Source organism: Crotalus tigris, unplaced genomic scaffold, assembly GCF_016545835.1.
Source record: "Crotalus tigris isolate CLP2741 ecotype Arizona unplaced genomic scaffold, ASM1654583v1 scf7180000017725.2566008, whole genome shotgun sequence".
Lineage (NCBI taxonomy): Eukaryota > Metazoa > Chordata > Lepidosauria > Squamata > Viperidae > Crotalus > Crotalus tigris.
The window spans coordinates 2,190,852-2,204,390 of NW_024096593.1; the positions used below are offsets into that span (position 1 = coordinate 2,190,852).

The 13,539-nt window shown below is 42.1% G+C and overlaps 1 protein-coding gene across 2 annotated transcripts in view; it reads right to left on the reverse strand.

Annotated features, from left to right (window-relative positions):
• SLC10A7 (solute carrier family 10 member 7) overlaps positions 1-13,539 on the reverse strand; it is a 167,307-nt gene that overhangs the window by 43,024 nt on the left and 110,744 nt on the right. For both annotated transcript variants that reach the window (XR_005556198.1, XM_039339000.1), the window contains exon 6: positions 11,242-11,277. Coding sequence is in view for 1 of the 2 variants with exons in the window: in XM_039339000.1 (XP_039194934.1) it covers positions 11,242-11,277 (36 nt within the window). In the remaining variant the exon portion in view is untranslated. The remainder of the gene's footprint in view (positions 1-11,241; positions 11,278-13,539) is intronic.

The window sequence follows — 13,539 nt, forward strand, 5'->3', positions numbered from 1 at the left end:
ATATTTGTTTTCCCTACAATGTTCAGAACATTCTTACTGGTTAAGATTTTCTCAAGGTTAATTACATTTAAGTATTTAAATCTATTTTCCTTGTACAAGCCATACCAACACTTTTACATTTCTCATGTCTTAAAAAGTAAAAAAAAGACAAAAAAAGAAGAGAGGGAAAAAAGAGAAAAGAATAAGAAAATAATATACAACTTAAAATAGATATCCCTCTTAGATTAATATACATTTATTTCCAAACCTTTTCTGTTCTTTTTATCCATAATTAAACATATGTTTAATCTTTAGATGTTCCATTTAATAAATCCAATCATCTAATCTTTAACTCTATTCAAAACATTTTTTTATTATCCATTGGAATTTTCTTAAGTTCAATTACATTTAAATATCTAAAACATTTCCTTTATATTGACCATCCCAAACATTTTTATATTTCTCATATCAAAAAACAGTAAAAGAAAGAGAAAAGAAAGAATGATATATTACTTGGGGGGTTCATCCCTCTTAAACTAAATCTTTCTATTTCTTCAACCATATTTCAAACAAGTGTTTAATTTTTAAATATTCCCTATGATACATCCCATCATCTAATTCCTCAATACTCACTTTAGCCCTCTTCTTTTGTGAAACATCTTTCCCAATCAATATATTCTGTTGAATCAAAGAGTCTTTCCATAATCCTACATTTGTGGTAGATATAAGAGGCAAATCAAGCAACATGTCTTTGTAAAAAGATTTTGCCATTTCATATTAATTGAAGATACTATCTTTTCTTTCTCTCTTAGTTTCTCTCATCATCCCTTGTCTCCCCATTTATCGTTGTACTCCCGACAGCTCTGCAATCCATTTTGTCAAATCTTTTTTCTTATCCTCAGATTTATTTTGTGTTATATTTTCCATGTCCAATGTTTCTTGTAAGTTCTTCTCCACTTGAGTCAAGTCATACTTGCTTATATTATTAGGTTCCATCTTTAAATCTCTTTCCTCCAATTTATATCCAATTTATCTGCTTTATCTATTATGCTATGAGAGGGTTTTTTTGCCATAAAGTCAAATTGGAGATGGATTAATTTATGTTTTCAAAATTATTTTTAATTTCCTTGAGGTTTAAGATCATTGTTTTTTGAATTAGTTGCAACATCTTATACATCTCCTCCTGGAAAGTATTTGTTTTTTCTTGATACATTCTTCCTGCAGATCTCTGATTTTCCATAATAGCCAAAAATCAAGGTTTTCCTTTCTCTGAAAACAGCTTTAGAGTCACAGTTAAGTTAATATTTGTAATCCAGGAAGGTTAGATTTTTTTTAAAAAAAGTTTATAGTTCTCATTTTGTATGTAGCTCAAAGTGTTTTCTTTTTTTGTCACAGCTATTCTCTATTATTAGAACTTTGAAGGTCATAAGAACAGATTAACTTTTCTCGGGCTTTGGTCTTGTATTAGAGCAACTGTTGTTATAATTTTCATCCACCACTAGATGTCAGCACCAGTTCATTTTTTTCCAGTTTTCAAAATAAAGAGTTATCTTCTATTTTCATAGTTTAAAATGAATATCTTAAGAGATTTTAGACAAATAACAAACTTATCCAGATTTAGGTCTTATATTAATTTCATTTCAGTATATTTCTCCCCCATGTTTAATTTGCTGTTTCCATCTGCAGAAGGGTGGAGCAAATTCCCCCTCCTCACTTTCAGAGGTTTTTTTTTCTTGGGTTTTTTCCCCAAGAAATTAGTTAATACGTAGAAAATCGATGTTCTTACCCAGATCCAAGCATGTTGTTTACAATCAGCTTAAAATAGCTGATTGTAAAAGCTTTGGGGCTTTGGTTGCTTGTAGCTTGGGCTAGACTCTGAAGTTAGGCTAGCCTTTCTCCTGTAGGTTTCTGGAAGGCTTTTCCTGGACCGATCAGGTTGAACGCCATCTCTCCATGGTCCACGGGACTTCCTTCCTTCTTTGCCACCTCTTCGGAGTGACCTCTAGCCCATTGAAGGTCCCCTAATAGGCAGTAAATCAGCTGTAGGGTGCGGAACCCCGCGATCCCTTGGCTGCTGCACTACTGCGCAAAACCGGAAGTCTCAGCAGACCATTTTAAAACACATTTCTAGGCACCTCATAACAACAATAAAACATCTAGCTATAAAAACATAAAATTGTAAAAATGCATGCTTTCTCTTCCATTCAAAAAAATCCCACTTTGTAGAAAGGCAACCAACTCTTCATTCTAAGAATAGTATACAATGCTATATTATTTGCATTAACACTGTCCAAATGAAGTATATTAAGTAATGAAATTAAAGAAGCAGGAGCTTTAATTTACCAGGATTGGTTTACATTACAAAGAATGCCAAACAACAACACAGTTCATAATAGCAGCTCTTTTTAAGTTTATTTTTTGATTACTTGACTTTTTTTGTTCAAAGACCACTAACACTGGAAAGCTCCTCAATGTAACAGTTTTAATTGATTTTTTAAAAGTACTGCTATCATGCCTATTAATTGTTTTATCTCTGTGCAGATGTCTTTTTGTCTATGTACATGTATGTGTACTTGACATTCCAGCATATTGTAGTATAGCTAAAACCCAAAAAGCTTGATGGAATTAAATAAGATTTCTGAAACTGTTCTCCTGTGAACACTTTTGGTCAAATTTGGAACACAACAGCATTTAATTATTTATGTTGTTAAAAAAAAACCTATGCTATTGTACATAGGTATGACTGTCATTTAATTTCCCACTGGTGCCTCATATGTATTGCCATTCTAGAACATTCAGAGAAAACTGGCACAAGCATCAGTAACCATTAGACTATTTCTCCCGCATAACAATATCCTGAAGCAATCTTTTCTCAAAGGCACGATAAAGAAACATAATAGTGGCACGTTAATGGAAGGAAGGTGCATATTTTGCTACTGTGATATTTATTTTTTTAAAAAAAAGGAAAAGAAGAAAGAGTTATGCTTTATAATTGATTATACTCTATATACCAAATATTTTAGATTTGATATGAAAATATTCGATCTATATTTCTTGGAGTTTCAAAATGTTAGGTGGCTCAGGTCTAGGTATTTTCTTTTGTCACTACAGTAAAGATTTTAACTCCTCATTAAAATAATCACACTCAGAAGCCGTTTTAAAAATGTTTTATGATTCTAGTTAATTAGCAGCCATGCAATGTTTGGTGCTCTCCCCTCTCCTATTCAATGTATACAGTACATGAAGCAGTTGGGTGAACTCCTTGGTTGACATAAGATGTCAGTTTTGTTTAATCATTCCCACCAGTAGTATGAATCCAGTAAAAGAGATCAAGAAGCATAGATAATTCTCAACTTACAGCCATTTGTTTAGTGACTGTTTTAAGTTACAATGACTCTGAAAAAATGATTTATTACCAGTTTCCATACTTACGACTGTGTAATCTCCACAGTCAAGTGATCAAAATTTGGACACTTGTGATGATTGGAATACCTGGAGTCATGTGATTGCCATTTGCAACCTTTCCAGCCAGCTTTTGACAAAGTCAATAGAGGAAGCCAGATTTTCTTAATGATTGTCTGATTCACTTAACAATTCCATGAATGTTGGATTCCAGTGCCTGGAGGCTGTGAGGGTTTCAATGGGGAGGGGCATTGTCTTACCTGAACGCCTTTTCTCAGTATGGAGATGGAGAATCCACCAATGGGTTTAGACTGTGTTCCTGCCCAATCAGATAAAGTCAGCCAAAGTTGCAACGCCTGTCCTGGGCTAGAGTGTCCCAGTCTTGACGCAGGCGAAGGCATGACTGACAGCAAGACGTGTTGGCTCCTAAATTGAGCCCTAGGCCTAAATCACCTGTGAGGGCGGGAGTGGATTCTCCATCTCCGTGCTGAGAAAAGGTGTTCAGGTAAGACAATGCCCCTTCTCCAGCACTGGAGATGGAGAATCCACCAATGGGACATACCAAAGCTTCCTGTCCCTGAGGGAGGGGAGCAGGCCAGTCCGGAGTGGCACTTTGAGGTATTACCGGTTGGAGAACCCTCCTACCAAAGGAGGCCTCCACCGAGGCGAACCTGTCAATCTTATAATGCCTTATAAAGGGAGATGGTGAAGACCAGATGGCTGCTTTGCAAACGTCCTCGATGGACGCCTGAGTGGCCCAGGCCACGGAAGTAGCTGCACTACGGGTTGAGTTGGCCATGACCCATCATGGAACCGGCAATGACTCAGCTTGATACGCCCCCAGTATACATGCCCTAATCCACCTGTCAATCGTGGAAGAAGACACCTTCCGACCCTTGGAAGAAGGATGGAAGGAAACAAAGAGGGCCTCAGAGTTGCGGAAGGCAGCTGTCTGTGAGATGTAGTAACGGAGCGCTCTGCGGACGTCCAGAAGTTGCCATTGCCGTTCCAGGGCATGAGATGGGTGAAGACAGAAATCTGGGAGTATGATTTCTTGAGCCCTGTGGAAAAGAGAATTGATCTTAGGAAGAAAGGTAGGGTCCAGACAAAGGACCACCCGGTCCTGGTGAAAAAAGCACAAGTCATCTCTAATTGAAAGTGCCGCCAATTCTGATATTCGTCACGCAGAGGTGATTGCCACCAGGAATGCAACCTTGTGCGATATGTAACGTATATCACATGTCTTGAGGGCCTTAAAGGGCAGTCTGGTTAGAGCCCGAAGAACTCGCGGCAAGTCCCAAGAGGGATACCTGTGCACTACAGGGGGCTTGGTGTTAGTAGCACCCTTGATGAACAAGCGGATCAAGGGATGATGACCTAGGGAAACCATGGAGTCACAGGTAAGTACAGTGGAGAGAGCGGCGACTTGTCTGCGCAATGTGTTTGGAGCCAAGCCCTTCTCCAGATCCTGCAAAAGGTAATCCAATATATGTGGAATTGTCAAGTCTGGAATGGTCAAGTTGTGGTTCGAGCACCACGAACAGAAGTTCCTCCACTTGGCCTCATAAATACAGTTGGTAAGGACCGAAGGGAGGCCTGGATTATGGTAATGACCCCTGGCGAGCAGGACTCCTGGGACAAGATCAAGCGCTCAAGTGCCAGACGACTAACTGGAGCCCTTGGGGAAGAAGGGTCCCCTGGCTGAGTGAGACCCAATTGGGGGAATCTTCCATGGGGCTGCTAGAGAGAGGTTCATGAGGTCGGCAAACCATGGTCTCCGTGGCCAATACGGGGCCACTAGAAGAACTTCCGCTTGCTCCCAAAGAAGTTTGTGGACAACCATCGGAAGAAGAGGAAGAGGAGGAAAGGCGTAAAGCAGTCCCTCCGGCCACGGGCTCCGAAGAGCATCCGCCCATTCCACCCCTGGAGACAGAAAGCGGGAAAAGAATCGCTGGAGATGAGCGTTTGGCGGGGAAGCAAAAAGGTCTAGAACTGGCAATCCGAAGTGGTGGCAGATCTCCTTGAAGATCCTTGGGTGCAGGCGCCATTCCGAATGGTCCATTGTCGCCCGGCTCAGGAAGCCGGCCTGAGTCTTTGCCTCCCCTGAAATGTGGTCGGCCTTGATGGAGGCCAGGTTGGCTTCTGCCCAGGAGCCCAGCAGGAGTGCCTCGGTCAAGAGTACACAAGATTGGGTGCCCCCTTGCCAGTTCACATGTGCCTTGGCAGCCACGTTGTCCGTGAGGACCAGAATGTGATGCTTCGCCACTGTGCTGCGAAAGTGGCGGAGGGCTAGGTGTACGGCCCTGAGTTCCAACCAGTTGATATTGTGTCAAAGATCGGAGCGGGACCAACGGCCCTGGGCCCACTGTGAGCGAAGGTGCGCTCCTCAGCCAAACAGGCTGGCATCGATCGTAAGGGTGAGTCGATTGGGCTCCTTGAAGTAAGACCCCTTGAGCATGGCCGACGAGAGCCACCATGTGAGGGATTGCGAGACATGAAGCGGAAGTCTCACCCTTCAATTGGAGGAACTGATGTTCAGTCTCTGGAAGGGGAGCAGGAACCACTGGAGGTTCCTGGAGTGGAGCCTGGCCCAAGGTACAATCGCAATGGCAGAGATCATCTTCCCCAGTAATTGGGAGAGGCTGGCCAATATTACCGTTTGACCCCTGCGCAACTGGAGAATCGACTCCCTGATGCTGTCCCAGCATTCTTGGGATAAATAGACCCGGCATTCCACCGTGTCTATGATGGCCCCTAGGTGTAATAACCTTGTTGCGGGGATCATATGGCTCTTGGAAAAGTTTACCGAGAACCTGTGATTCTGGAGCAGCATTATCACCCGTTCGAGATCCGCCTGAGCAGCCTGGATCGATGATGACTGGATTAGAATGTCGTCCAGGTATCACTGGACTCTGACTGGTACCATTCTCAGGTGAGCTGCTAGAACCGCCAGGATCTTGATAAAGACTCTCGGAGCCAAGGATAGGCCGAACGGAAGTGCCCTGTACTGATAATGGTGTCCCCTGTGGGCAAATTGTAGAAACCGGCAGTGGGTGAGACAGATGGGGATGTGAAGGTACACTTCCATGAGGTCGATGGACATCAGGAAGTGCCCCCTTCTTATGCTTCCCATAAGACTGGAGCATTTGCATGGACTGGAGCATTTGCATTTGAGCATTTGAGGTGATGAATGGCCTCTTGCATGAGTCTTTTCTTTGTTGGATTTCTTAGCTGGGGACAAGAAATGAAGCGATTCAGGGTTTGGAGATGAACTCCAGGGACAGTCCATGACGCACGGTGTTTAGGACCCATGCATCCGTGGTGGTGGCTTCCCACTGGCGGGCAAAGAGAGTCTGCCCCCGATGGGAGGATCTGCCTGAGAGTCACCTGGATTGGTGGAATGGGCGGCCGCTCCTGCGAAAGGGCCTTTTGCCCTGAAATTGTTGCCTGGGTCTGGAAACCTGTCTGTCAGATTGTCTGTCCTGTCTGATAGGGAAAGACCAGTTGGGCTGGGAATAGTTGGACCTAACTCCTGCGTGAAAGGACTGCCTCCGTGAGTAGGTGTTGGGACGTTTGTCTGATCATTTAAGGAGGTGATTAAGGACCTTACATTTATCCTTATTTTCAGTGAGGTAAGGATTCAGGGCTTCACCAAACAATTTTCTTCCCTGATAAGGGGCTGCTGATAAGCGCCATTTGGACTTGGAGTCAGCATGCAAGTGTTTTAATCAGAGCATATGGCGGCCAGTGACGTTGGATGCCATGGCTCTGGAGGAAAATCTGGCGGCCTGGAGGGTGGCATCGGAAGCATACTCTGTAGCCGCCACCATCTTACTCAGATCTTGATGCGTGCAGATATCCTCCATCGGTATCCTGGCCTGAAGCTGTCTAAGCCAGCAGAAAGCAGACCTGTTAAAAAAGGATGCAGAGGTAGCTGCTCTCATAGCCCATGTCACAGCTTGATGTGTTCTGTGGTAAGAGAGCTCACATTTACGGTCCTCAGCCTTGAGGGCCTCAGAAATGTTGCCAGGAATGACAGTTGGATACACAAGGGGACCTAAAGGTTCATCTACCGCAGGCACCTCCAGAGCCTCCTCCAGGTCATGGGCCACATTATAAAGCCTTTTCTCATTGCTACTTGGAAGGGGAAAAGAGGCCGGGGATATCCACTGCTTTTGGACCGCGTTGAGGAACATGGGTGGGCAAGGAATGCGATATTGTGTTGTTACCAGTTTGGTGAAATTCGGATCCGCCTCCGAGTCTGGAGTATCTGAAGTTGCCGGTGTGGAAGGATCGGGTCTGAGATGTGCCGTAGAAGTGGCCTTGCAAAGCAGGGGGACAAAAAAAGAATGGTTAAAGAGACCGCTAAGTGATGGTGTCTCGGGGGGGGGGTCCTCCTCCTCAGACATTGGAATCTCCAGATCAGCCTCATACTCGCGAGATGACGAGTCCCTGGAGTAGGTGGACTGAGAAGGGGAAGAAGGCACGCGATAGGACTCAGTGGCCAGCTGGTGAATGGGTAGAAAGTTGACTGCGGCTGACCTAGTCACTTGTGATCTGGCCTCAAGGGCGCGCTCTACCGCCTGTGCAATCATCTCAGCTAGGCGGTCCTCCGTGGGAAGGGAGACCGGTTCACTCGACCTAAGCCCAGCCGCAGTAAGGGTGAAAGTAGCTTCAGGGGCCATGTGTTGAGCCCATGAAGCGGAGGACTGAGCGATGGGATGAACCCGGTCCATGTCCCACAGTGCAGGAGACAGGAAAGGTTCCCCTGTTGACCATATCCCCAGGGGAGAAGCGGAAGGCCCCAGGGGTAGATCAAAGGAAGGCACTTTGGCCTGTGAGATCTCCAACCTGGCTAGTTTCTGTGCTTTAGAGAATTCCTTCTCTAGGGCTTGGTGTCTCCTGCTGGCCTGTTTTTCAGCTCCCTTGGAGTTCTTTGAGGTAGACCTGGACTTGGCCTTGGCCAAGATCTTACCTGCGGCCTCTTGATTAAAGGATTTGTGGCGTTTTGCAGTCGAGGAGGACGGCAAGATGTCTTTTGTGGAGGGCCTAGAATCCTCCATTCTCAGGTAACACAGGAGCACGATAGGGGATGCCTGGTATCCGGAGACAGCTATTGGTTGGATAAGAACAGGCACACTATAGGGGATGCCTGGAATCCAGACAGAGCTGATCGTGTGGATAAGAACAGGCGCATGGTAGCGGACGCCTGGTATCCAGAGACAGGTATTGGTTGGATAAGAACAGGTGCACTATAAGGGATGCCTGGAATCCAGATAGAGCTGATTGTGTGGATAAGGCATGGTAGGAGATGCCTGGTATCCAGACAGAGCTATTTGTGTGGATAAGAACAGATGCACTACGGAGGGCGCCTGGAACCCAGATAGAGCTGTTCGTGTGGATAAGAACAGGCGCACGATAGGAAACGCCTGGAATCCAGATAGAACTGATTGTGTGGATAAGAACAGGCGCACAGTAGGGGACGCCTGGTATCCAGACAGAGTTGTTTGTGTGGATAAGAACAGATGCACAATAGTGGACGCCTGGAACCCAGATAGAGCTGTTAATATGATTAGGCCCAGGATCACAATAGGGTAATCCTAGTTTTCAGGGAGACCTGGAGACATCAAAAACCCAGAAATTGAATCCTGTTAAGCAGGCTATAAAATGCATATATTACAGACCTGAGTGGCTGTGGAGATCAAATACTGACTGAGGTCTGACAAGCCTTGGAATGATGTTGAGGGAAAGATCCAAAATGGCTGCCCACCTCTAGGTGACACCACTGATTAGCCAGGTAAGGTTGTATTTAGAGCAGATGAAGAAAGTAGGCCTGAGGAGTCTAGTAGGCCTGTTCTGAGGCAACAGTGGCTGTGCAGGGTCCCTGTGCAAAGTGAGGCTCCAGGGGCATCAAATGGTGGCTGCAGGGGAGAAAAGAGCATAGAGCAGGCCCCAAGATGGTGGCCTCAAGAAAGACCCAGTCCCAATAAGGAACACAAAAAGGAGGCCACACCCAAAAAGGCTGCCACACTCAAAATGGCCACCACTCAAAATAGCGGCCGCATGAGGTCTGGGGGTATTGCTGCCGGCACCCCCTTCCACCCTCATGAAGAAAGGCTGGAAAAGAGGTAATCGGCCTTCCAAACACGTGCCAACTGCAAACGGCTGTTTTTAGCCTTTGCGTGTGTCCGGAGGCTTTTCCAGGCAATGGGAACTGTGGAGGGCTGAGGAACAGCACTGAGCCCAGTGCTGTCCAAGAGGAGAAGGAGGGCTGTGTTACCGAGGGGAAGGAAGTCCCCTTAGCCTCAAGCCTTTATGGTTGGAAGTGGGGGGGAGGGGGAGGAACGAAAGCCTCCGTTCCCAGTTAAAGGCAAATAGTTCTTCAGCCAACTGAGAGGAAAAACACAGTGCTGAATACAGCACTGTCTCAGAATACTGAAGAGAATAGAGAATAAAGAATCCACCAATGGAAACTGTACCTGCCTAAGAGCCAACTTGCTATGTCTGTCTTGGGCAAGATCAAGTCGAGACTGGGACACTCTAGCCCAGGACAGGCGTTGCAACTTTGGCTGACTTGATCTGATTGGGCAGGAACACAGTCTAAACCCATTCGTGGATTCTCCATCTCCAGTGCTGGAGAAACAAGTTTTAGCTTAACATTGCAAAATTACCTAGAAGTTTAGGCTTCATTATAAGCTTTTTGGTTAAAAAAAAAAGCTTTATTAAGAAAATTGCATGGAGGTATTGATTTGATCTTGATTTGAGAAGTTCTTTTGATCAAATTCTCTGCTACTCTAATATTTGGAACCAATATCCGTTTGCACATGCAAAAGTCCATGTCATCCTTTTCTCCCTTTGCTCTGCCCTTATGTTCAGACAGTGACAACAACAAAGATACAGACCATCAGTCTTCACCAGTTTTATTTTTCCCAATCAGAAATGTGGTTTTAGCCCAACGCTAAATGAGTTGGCAGATAAGACAAAGATACAAAGCTAACTTTTTTGTGTACAAATTGATAGATCTTAACTGGAATTTCATGCTACAGAACTACAATAATTTTTGACCAGCTTTATGGCTCAGGAATAAGCTCCAATGTGCCCTTGGCAACCACCATTTTATTAATGAAAAAGAGGACTAGCAAGCTGAAATATTACATCTTTTACATTATATTTATTTTCAAGGATATTACCCCCAAAGGCATTTCTCGAAAACAAAAACAGTAGGTGGCTATAGGATCATTGTTTTATTTGGAAGCATGCATAACCCCTTAGCAAAAATGTAGATAAGCTAAAGTGGTGGAGATTGGGTGGGATGGATAGGAAAGTTAGAAAGGGTAGAAGGAAGCAACCATATCAGACTGTCTTCTGTAATTAGCAATGTCTATTACAGAAACTCTTTTGTTAATTAGGAAGCTTCTCCCTTCCTTTAATCACCATTTTATGAAAAAGCTCATGACATGCCCTTAGACTATAATGTATCCATTAGTCCAAACTAAATTGCATGCTCCTATGCTAGCTATAGGTCAGTCATACAGACTATTCTCTCAGATGAGGTAGTCATGAGCAACGTTTGAGACATTTTTATTTTTGCTGGCTTAAAAACATATTGTTAATGTATCTTACACTAGCAAATAGTGTACGATGAAATGCATATATTGTCCATTGGCAATGTTTTGGTGAAATTGCAATACATCTTTAGGAAGAAAGTGAAAGAAATGCAAAACACTGACCATAAATCCTTCCATCATTTAAAATAATCTGCAACAACTCATTTACAATAGAACAATACAGAGCAATCAGTATAGAGCAATAGCAACAATAATACAATAACTCATGTAGAATCAACATTAGGATACTTACAAAAAGCAGTAGGAGCAAAGGAGTTATAACAATGCCCTGAAAGAAATCAAGAAACATATTTGGTTATAAATAGATGTTACTATTTGCTACATCAAACGTCAATGCAGAAAACCTCATGGAACCTCCTCCAAAGTATCTAGATATTTACTTATGAACTCAATATAATGTTGTTTTATGATAGAACAGGATCATTTGAGATAATACAGCACAGGTCCCCCAATGTTAATCCTGCAGGAATATTGAGAATTTTTAACCAGTTATGACCTGTAATGTTGGATACCATACTTCCAGTATTTTTGAAGACATCAATTTTGGACAAGTTATTATACCAGTTTTTACCAAGTTTATATATAGACTTCTTTAACATCTTTGTGAGCAAGGACATTTCAGACTCATACACAGATTAAGGAATTGTGAATGATCTATATTAATTGCAAGTTAGTTATGTCTTCAAGATTAATTCTTCAACTTCTAACATAGACATCTCTTTGCTTCTTAGATGTACTCCATAAATATGCAAGTTGTAGAACCTTCCATGCTTAATAAGCAGGCCCTAACCATAAAGGGGACAGGTGGCTTACTATCTTATTGTCTGAGCTATGGCCCTCTCCTGAGTAAAGTCTGCATCAACTGTGATGAATTAGGTGTCGTGTGATTTTGTAATGTAAACTGATATCCCCTAGGAAGTGAGCTGGTATCTCAGAACTCATTTCACTTGATTAGACTCTGTGTCTCCATGGTGGGAAGGCAAGTCTTTCATCTAATTTAGTCACACAGGACCACTTCAGCTCTCCGCATCCCTGAGGCAAAGGAAGGAAAAAGATTTGTTTTCTTCAGTGACAGCAAAGAGGTTTAAGGCTGATCACTGGGCATAAGACAAGTTTTTAAGCCTCAGGATTTTAGGACTGGAAGATAACATGCCAAACATCGTCTTTACATCAGCAAATGTCAATTCTCTCTTTGCACACTCAGTACTTAATAATGAATTAACAAAAGCAGTTTATTACTCAATGAATATTAATTCAGTACCATAAGCAGCTCTTCCCTTCAAGGCTATTTTCTCTAAACAATTATTAAATATAGTTTTCTAAATATAAATATGCTAATGTGTTATCACTTTAAAATATAATTAAATTTTTTTTTTATTTTAGAGAAATTCAGAAGTGATCCACATCCTTTGATTTAAGTTTAAATTCCACCTCCGACATAACTCTTTCCTGCTTTACTTTGGTTTTCTATTTTTAGTCCATCCATTTATAAAGAAAACTTTTATACCTTTCCCTTCAGAGGATTCTTGTTAGAAATATGAAATAAAATTTTATACAAAACATATAGACACAATGGGGTTTTGAGGCAGGATAAACTATACGCTTAAAACAAATAAATAAAACCTATTTTTTTATACAATTCCAAGACTCTTGATTGTAGATCAAGCCAAAATATCTTAATGTAAGGATCTATAGAAACCTTAATTCCTCTGGAAGAAAGACTGAGGTTCCTTTCAATTTAAATTTTTATTTATGAATAGTTTAAAATACAATATTTTCCCCAATTTCCAAGAAGAAATGCACTTTCTAGTGTCCTGGCCAATGCATGGCAAGTAACTGACCAGCACTAGATTCTTATTATGTTGAATTTTATATAATTTAAAAATGATTAATTACAGTTATATAAGTCTGAAATCATTAAACTCCCATGTTCTTGCTTTTCTACACAACTTCTGTATGTAAGCATCCTTATTTGTTTGAATACTACTTTTTTATCTTTTGCTTTCCCCAAGCAATGGCAAAAAAAATTTTCCTTCCACCCTTTGTTATCCTTACAATCACTAAGGTATCATTATATAAAGTGATAATGATTTTAATGCCTCTTCATTTCAATCTGCATTTCCAATCTCTAGATCATATTGATTCTTGTTTTTAGTTTCCCTCATTATAACATCTTACAATGAAATGGAAACAACACTATAATTACTCCCTTCCTTTGAAAGCAAAGTCTTTCTCAGAAGAGTAGAGTGGAACTCAAACTTGTGCTAATACACTTCCACTAGTGAATAGGGCTTCCTTTTCCACTGCCCAACTTCAAGTTCTTGAGAGCTACACAACTGTGTCCAATTTTTCACATTTTTTTAAAAGAAAAATGAAGTTAAAACTATAATTAAAAAATGTATGGGATAAAATATGAAAATTTTGGAAAAATCATTTGTTGGACAAAGTGTAAAGATATGCACTGCTTGAGTAAAAACTAGTTTACTTTTTTGGGGGAGCCCATTTTTATTGTCTAACATCACTACGCACA